The sequence below is a fragment of the Ptychodera flava genome, chromosome 16 (assembly GCF_041260155.1).
Source record: "Ptychodera flava strain L36383 chromosome 16, AS_Pfla_20210202, whole genome shotgun sequence".
Taxonomy (NCBI): Eukaryota; Metazoa; Hemichordata; class Enteropneusta; family Ptychoderidae; genus Ptychodera; species Ptychodera flava.
Genome location: NC_091943.1, coordinates 19,150,953 through 19,159,782, shown reverse-complemented (window position 1 = coordinate 19,159,782; position 8,830 = coordinate 19,150,953). Strand labels below are relative to the sequence as shown.

Here is an 8,830-nt window from a genome sequence, read left to right as displayed (position 1 = left end):
CACGTGATCTGCATCTCCTTCAACTTCACTCGGCGAGTGGGGTACTTCATACAAGGGTTCTTTGTGTCTAGGGGAAAAAAAAAAGGTTCAAAACAAGATACATCAGACGGTACGTTGAGATAGCCATTTGCTTGTTCAACAGGTATTAACCTCTCCGTGTGCACTAAATCTTTGAGAGACTGTCACCAGATGAATTCGGAATGATATGTATACGTATGTCAAAGCACCGACATGTAGGATTACATATTTGCTGTGATGGGTGGGGGGATTAAAAACGGCAAACGACAACGAAACTTGGAGCATCTATTTTCGCACGCAATTTGTTGTGGTTACACATATCTAACAAAATGGTTGAGATCTTAATGATAACACAGAGCCTTCCACAGTGTCGGGACTGTACAATGAAGCTCGAAGACTGCCCACATTTATCACGGCATGAAGGAGATTGCCACTAGAGGGCGCTCTGTTAAGAATTTCGCACAGCTACAGGTTGCCCTATTTTGCTGCCACAATGTGTTGCTGATTTAACAACCTCCTTACACGCTATCACGGCCAGATTTGCCCCGTTTGTCCGGTGTTGGTGGAGGTGAGTACTCTGGAATAACACTCCTGAGAGAGAGAGAGAGAGAGAGAGAGAAGAGAGAGAGAGAGAGAGAGGAGAGAGAGAGAGAGAGAGAGAGGAACAACAAAAGAAGATTGTGAACATTTCAAGTACTGAACACATCGTGTAATAAATGCACAGTTCGAATGCATAATTTTTATGAATTCGGAAAAATAACACCTTAAAAATCGATAACAGGCATTCTCTGTATGCCTGGTGACTTGAATTCAAGTGAACGTTAAACATCAATTTTGCTGAAACGGCCTCATTGCTTTTTTATTGGAGAGGGGGTCTCAATATATCCAACTTTCGAATAATTGAACGACAATGGTGTAGTGTCTATCTAGATAACAAGGGTTATGATTAGACCAAGGCAGAGACGAGATTAACACAATAGGGCACCGTGGACAGTGTTTTTAAGTTGTGATAACGGCCCTAGCGATCGAAGACTTACTCTCGCCTCGAACTGTCAGGAGCCGGTACATCTTCATACGGGTCAATGTACAAGCCTTCTTCGCTGCCATGGTCACTACGAATAGTGCTGTACACGCTGCCGCCGTCTCTTTTGTCGCTTTGTGGCCTGATATTTGCAAGACACAAAATGAGATAGTACTTTGTTACATCCTGCAACTTGGAACTACGTAACATAGCGTGGCGGATAACTGCTTGAACAACAACCTTACAATACAGTGAGATACTTTTGTACTTTAATTACTTTATTAATTATAACATAATTTATTGCATGAAACAAGTAGCGTCGCTGAGGTAAAGGACGTTCAAAGAAAAAAAAATGGCGGGGCCAAAATTTTTCAAGTACCTGTGAAAAAGTGAGTCGGTCTGTATTGACACCCTTGCCTACGAGTCCCGGTATGTATAAGTTGCCCGGGGTGCAGAATTATTTTATAGTTGCAAACGTTGTCGATTATTGTGAAGAAGTGACCATAGCCCCGCATAATTAGTCCTAAACTGAGTGCAGACGCAATTAATGTTTTACTGTGCTTACCCAGTAAGTTTTGGTCTTTCGGATGTTGGGGGAGGAGGCGGGGGAACGGCGTCCCCCGGTTTTCTTTTTGCCGCTTCCTTCTTGGCTTCCGGATCCACCGAAAAACAATTTTCGGCATCTAAAATTCGAACAGACAAAAATAAAATTCTAACGATTTGCTTTCACTCACAATCCGTACATATATGTAGTTTCTCACGCCGAATTTACATTCAGGAAAACAAGGGATTTCTTGGGTATCTCCCATTTAAATATTATGTTGCAAGGTGGGCTCTACTCTTTTCTACTTCGTCCACTTCTATCCTTGGAGGAATTTCCTGTTCGCAAATGTGCCGAATGGTAACTTATACGTCACAGCAAACATTACAGCAATATCCCCAGCAATCGAATATAACGGATACAGGTATCACCAACACGACCTCGGCATCATTTATTAACATGTCGACGCCACGGACAAAAAATAGAATTAGGCCTATAATGTTAGCAAATTCTGAGGATTCTTTTCCCGAGACAAGCTGTCAACATTATGAAAGGAAAACGCCAACTCAAGTTAAGGTACACAGACCATCTAATTAGATATGCCACGTGACAACTCATCCTGGGTTCACATGGCAAAACTGGAACCCAGAGTCGCTGTATTATTTCTCTTCGGAGATACTCGGGAAAAAATTTACTCATTTTAAAATAAGTCACATTTCCGTGGAGCCGTACGGCAGTATCACGGGATATACGAAATCGTTGATCCAAAAGCAACCCCTCCGATGGACCAAGCGCTACATTTGCTACTTCTCCCATCCTATTTAAAGGGACAAAGTCGGCCATTTTTCATGAATTTTGTTTGATGCAAGATACTACTTATATTGTTTGACATGTTGAAAGATACTGAATGAATGGGTGACCATGCATATATTCGACCCCGGTTTTTGACAAATTAAATGAAACCATCGCAAAAATGAATTAATGGTCATGACCATTAATTCATTTTCGCGATGGTTTCATGTATCATGTCTAAAACTGGGGTTGAATATATGCATGGTCACCCATTCATTCAGTATCTTTCAACATGTCAAACAATATTAAGTAGTATTTCGTATCAAATAAAATTCATGAAAAAATGGCCGACTTTGTCTCTTTAACTTGACGAAATCCTGCTCAATCGGATATATTTTGAGTAATCTTCGTTTTCAAAAAGTCACGTGATAGCGGGGAAAAGTTTGAGGGCGTGTTTAAAATACACTAACTTTTATCAAGTCTTACTAAGAATAAGAAATTATAAAAACGCTTCTAAATTTCACCACGACTTCGAAAGAACAGGACAGCTTTTTACCAGAAATTCGAAAGCATAAAGCCATCTGCCAATGCACTTTTACTACTAGTAGTAGCGGAAAAAAAAACACTTACCCGCCCTTGGCTCTAATCAAGGACACAAACATAACAGTGCCGCCGATAACAATGCTGGACAGTACGCAGATGACAACAATGAAAGCTGAAATAAGTAAGTAATTAAGTAATTAAGTAAGTAATTAAGTAAGTAAGTAAGTAAGTAAGTAAGTAAGTATATTTTCAACAGATTTTCATCTGACAGGGAAATAAAGCATATGATTGTCATTTGTATCTAAACCCAAAAATTTTGAAAACTCTGTGTGAGAGACATGTAATAAAAATATCATAGCCCACACAGGGATTGTGTACCCTCGGCATTACCGTTGACTATACGATCGCCAGGTCGTACGGTGGCTGAACTAGAACGATATTCGGGCAGTATACGAACGGAACGCATTATCGCTTCTCAGTAGAATTATCGTGTACCGAAAAATAATGCCAAACAAATTTACCTATTGTTGTATTAGCGCAATGGATGACATGACATAATCTTCTCTCTAACAGGGCAGACTTGGGACAGTTGATGACACCAATATCGCATTCACGTGACCTTGACTGGTGACCGTTACCGCAGGTCACATTGCAACCCGACCACTTCGTCCACTCCGTGAAGAGTGCGGAGAAACCTGACTTTTTGAATCGTCCGTCCGCTGGGTCCAAATCGTAATCACCCAAAAACGACGGTGCTGGCCTGTCGTGCGTGATGCCGAAAGGACCGAACATTCCAGAACGCCCTCTACCAGAATTTCTCTGTTTCAGTCGAGATTCTAAATGTTTCCTTAGTGTTGCCTCTTCGTCCAATTGCATTTCCAAATCACTATCCATGAGTCTATCAATGCGGTCTACGTCTGACGACTTTTTCACCCGCCTGAATCTACTTTCACCATCGAGATCTCTACGTTGCCTGTTGACGAGGGCGCTGTACCTCTTCCCATCCCCACGTAGACCACCCAGTTCACCATATACTTGGTATCCATTGGCAAGTCTTTCATCAAGCCTGGTATCTGGCAAGTCACAGACAGTAGAGATAAGATAAATCTTCCCGAGAATGCATTTACTGGTGTAACAAGACCTAACGCTCGTGGGATGGCAAAAATTGAAATGTTTGCTCAAACCAACTTGCAATACTTGGCATGCGCAAAATATAGTTCGTCTGCTCGTAGACAGTGGAGCGAAATCTTCCGCTCCAGTATTGGGATGGCAACATTTTATGTAGACTACAAGTAAAATTAATCACTTTTTGAATGATTTTCACAAGCGTGAAGGACATACGCCCATCCAGCATATATGCAATTTACAAGTGGGTATTTTTGAATCATGGTGCCCAACGACTTTGTGCGAAGAGGACTTGCAAATGAGTCTTCAAAGCCAGATCACCCGGAATACTAGACACACTCGATCCTCATCGCTTAGAAATTATTATATGACTCCAACTTAAGAATTAAAGGCTTCCGTCAAATAGCCTATCTCCGCAAATAAAACGGTTATGTGTCCTGTGATAACCTCTGGCAAAAAGTCTCTTTATGAATGATGTGTTAATCACATGTATCTCTCTTCAAAATTAAAAAGGTCAGAACTAGGATACTATAACAAAAGATCGAAAGTAGAAAAGCTGATCATTGTTATTGGAGTCCGAGTCATACGCTTACCTTTAAAGTCATTTAAAGGGTTATCCGAAGTGAAAAAAAAACAAACAAACAAAAACAAAAAACAAAACAAAGAAAAACATTTCACTGGACTGAAAGAGTGCATTACTTTTGGGTAAGCATTGAAATGCATCCAGGTACAACTTGTAAATTTCCATTTACTCGTGGAGCATATCTTATGAGATGTTCAGATACTGATATTTGGACTTTCAAATTTGTATAACACTTTTCTGATCTACTGTTTGTGTGTATGGGGGCCTTATTGCTCTTAGAGTAAGAAAAACTTTTACCATCTTAGTTTTTGAAAAAATCGAAGGGATGACATTCATTTTGAATTTGAAATATCGGCAAATGTTAGTAATTTTTCTCTAATACCGAACGTTAACTTTTCACGGCGACCCCTAGTTTTTACTCTTGATTTGGTATTAGAATGGTTGAAATTTTCATTGAGGAAAGTTTGAGCAAAAGTGTAAGTCTTTCACTTTCAATGCGCATACTACATTTGCGCTAAAAATTGCTTTAACTTAGGTCGGTTACTGAACCACCAATTCAGAGTTGGGGATGTAGTTAAGTACGATTGTATTTGAACGCGGATCTTCTTTGCTAGGTAAGAAGGTACTAGTGTGTACTGTAGGCTGCGAGTTCGAATCCGATGGAAAAAAATACTGAATTACCAACGTGTCTTCCTGAAATCATACAAACGCGCCTGGAGTGAAAGACGTAAACGTTTGCCCAAACTTTCCCCAAGGAAGCTTTCAAGCATTCCCTATTAGAACTATAAATACAAATCATGGGTCACCGGGCAAATTTGTCACCAGAGAAACAAGTTAACTTAAAATGGCCGCCATCACTGAGTCAACTCGACTGGAGGGGGATTGTCGACTTACCACAAAAATAGAGGGTGAAATTTTGATTTACGACAAGAGCTTTGAAGTTCGCCCTTACAAGTGTTACATCATATGTCTTGTAAAGAATTGAGAGAGTTCGTATATTTGTCCCAACACTCATTCTACCTTAATACTTGTATGTTTCTCGGCAAGGCGACCCCTGAATTTTCTTCTCGATTTTGTTAGAGTATGGTTGAATGTTTCAGGGAGGAGAGTTTGAGCAAAAGTTGAAGTCTTTCACTTCCAAGGAGCATACTGCCTTAAAGCAACACGTGTTCGAACTTCAGTCGATGTCAGCAGCATGGAACGCCGCGCTTGCGAAGCCGAGTGTACAACATTACGATCGCCATCAAGGCCGTACGAAAATAACCAAATAGAACACACCTTGTGAGTTTATGACATCGAGGACAGAACCACAAATTATCAAAACGACCACCACGACTGCTTCTAGCCTCATGTTACCATTGTTTCTTGGGTATTACCGAAATAATTTGGCAGAACAAAGTATACATATTGAGGGTACATATTTACGTGGACCATGTCCCTGTTCTGTGGCGTGCGATGTTCAAACCACAGATGTTCGGTGAACATTCTGTATTTCGATTCGAATAGTTCGAACGCCGTACCCCTCAGCCTTGTGTTTCAGTGAGGCTGGTGCGAGGGCTAGAAGTTCGATATTATCTCGCAACGACAACGAATTACTCATGAAAAGAAAAGGTATTTGAAAGGACCATCCCTAAACTAAAGCCAAGCACCGAACTTGTTCTCAACCGAAGTTTTTCCCATTCTTTTCCCTCTTCTGCAACGCCCTCTAGTGATCTTATTACAAAACTCTTAACAAAGGGCATTGTAACGGGGGCGCGTTCTCTCTATTGTGCCGCATAGTTCTAGTACTCCCACTGACAACATCAAGCCGCGACAGGAACAGAAACATCTTTGAATTTGTTTGCGAGGAACAATAACCATGTTGTCGGCAGCTTATATGCTCATGGAGCTTATGAGTTCCAAGAGCACGCTCCGATCTAGATGGGCCCGGTCACAAATACGGCTTCTGCACAGAATAATCCGCGAACAAGACGTGGAAGGATGCAAAGAGTTTCTGAGAGGCGACGTCAACTGGAAGGAATTATTGCCCATCGGAAAGGAAGAGGGGGGGGGGGAGGGACATGTTTATCTTCCGCATCACCTGATGTTCTACCACCTTAGCAACAACATGAACATAGAGATTCTGCAGATGTTACTCGACAGCGGGCTGGATCCAAACTTCGGGGATCGCGCGGGAAGGACGGCGCTGCACTGCTTGATCAGGAAGATGCACTACCAGAAGATGTTCAACAGGAACGAAGGCGATGCGGATCAGTTGTTGGGGGCCTACATGAAGACTTTGCTCATCTACGGTGCCAACCCTAACGCACAGGACGTCAACGGGAGCACGCCCATGCACTCGGCCGCCATTTACAACTATCCGGGCTGCAGTTCTGTGCTGAAAGACTACGGTGGCAACGTCGAGATGGAAGACTCGAGAGGGATGACGCCCTTCCTAAAAGCAGTTGAGTTCGGTAGCTTTCAGGTTATGCAGGAGTTGGCTTCCCTGGGCGTTAATGTGCACCGCTGGGATAAGTTTGGCAAGACAGCCTTGCACGCCATGGGGCAGTTCGCCCGCGTGCAGAGGATGCAGTGCATGAAGTTTCTCATAGGGTGCGGACTGGACGTTAATCAGCAAGACAACGAGGGTAACACTTGCCTGCATTTGGCTGCCAGGTCGAAAGCCCCCGAGGACATCATCGTTGAGCTGTTACAAAACGGCGCCGATGCAAACATACTGAACAATCTAGGGCGCTCGCCGCTGTATGAATATTTGGATAATGAATACTTGTGGACTGAAGCAAACTGTAGTTATATCGTGCTCTCCTACAGTCCGGAGAAGGGAAGTTTTCCAAAAACACAGGTCACACCTGGCGTATCCTCGTTTGAAGGGCTTTGCCGCATCCTGGACAAACAACACGAATTCGCGTCCACAACGAAACCGGAGAACTTCCTCTGCTCCTCAGAAAACCGGAGTCCGCAAAACTCACCGACTTTCTGATAGAGCTCACCAACCGGCCGCTGTCTTTGAAATTCTGAGCCGACAAGCCATCAGGAGAGCGATGGGCCAAGAACGGCTGACGAAGGTCGAAGTCCGGAGATTGGAAATACCCCAGACTCTCCAGATTTACATTTACAGGCCAGTCTGCTCCTGCAAAACTTTGATGATAGAGTGTCCGCCGGTCGCGCGGGACGATGAAGAAGACAATGTGGGGCTGCAAAATGTACTGATAGGAGGATGGACAATAGTTCATTTGCGAATGCACGAGCTGAAATGATTTTGCAATAAACTATGAATGTTACCCTGAATGCTGTATGAACTTTCACTTTTTTATGGTTTTGCTTAAAGATACACGTCACCTGTTCCAATTTTGCCACAGTTACCATGGAGAGAGAAAATCTAACCAATCACAGATTTAAGCGGGTGGCCGCTTTTTAAAAACAACACCCTCACATGGGCATTTTGAATACCATGGAACACCCCTTTGACCATATATGGGCATATTTAGATTACAGGTGACTGTATACCTTTAATACACTTGAAGGAAAGAATTGTAACAATAAGTGATAAAAGTCCCTAACTGACATTTTTCCGATAACTTTTAGTTAATACGAGAAATTCAAGCAAGATATGTAATTCACAATAACAGTGCGTATAAACATACCCTTATGTCACAAAATGTTAAATGAGCCATACTTTTAGGGTAGAATGCGCCTCGGGGACAGATATTCGGACTCTCAAACTTTTACAGTTGTCTTCGGATCTATCACTTGTGGGGATTCATTTCAAAGCGCTCTTGGTGCAAGAATATTCATCCTCTTAGTTTATCGAAACTTTATTATTCTCCATAGAGTTAACACAGGGATGGCGGCCATTTTGAATCAGAAATATTGCTAAATATTGGGTAATTTGTTTTTCTAGTGCTAAATTTGCGCTATGGACCCACGATTTTTATTCTTGATTTGAAAGAGAATTGTTAAAATTTGCCATCCGGCAAGTTTGAACGAAAGTTTAAATCCTTCACTTTCGAGGCACATTCTACCTTAACAAATGAGAGACTTGTTTCTGGTACTCCACATTTGCCAGGTCGTCTTTTTGTCTCTTTTACTTTCTTTTCTAAATTTTTCAAACCATTTCGGTTGAGATGTCACCGCAATAGATATTGCACTTTTCCATAGACTTCCCAGATCCTCCCCCCCCCTGCTATGCTCCAAGCATTCAAATTCT

At 42.2% G+C, this 8,830-nt stretch overlaps 1 protein-coding gene across 1 annotated transcript; it reads left to right on the top strand.

The window, feature by feature from the left end:
• Positions 1-6,730: 6,730 nt before the first annotated feature.
• Positions 6,731-7,603, top strand: LOC139115018 (death-associated protein kinase 1-like). The gene has a single exon (XM_070676927.1). The coding sequence runs from the start codon at positions 6,731-6,733 to the stop codon at positions 7,601-7,603; it is 873 nt and encodes a 290-aa protein (XP_070533028.1).
• Positions 7,604-8,830: the final 1,227 nt, after the last annotated feature.

Coding starts and splice junctions, on each gene's coding strand:
- LOC139115018 (XM_070676927.1), top strand. CDS start 6,731: ATGAACATAGAGATTCTGCAGATGTTACTCGACAGCGGGCTGGATCCA.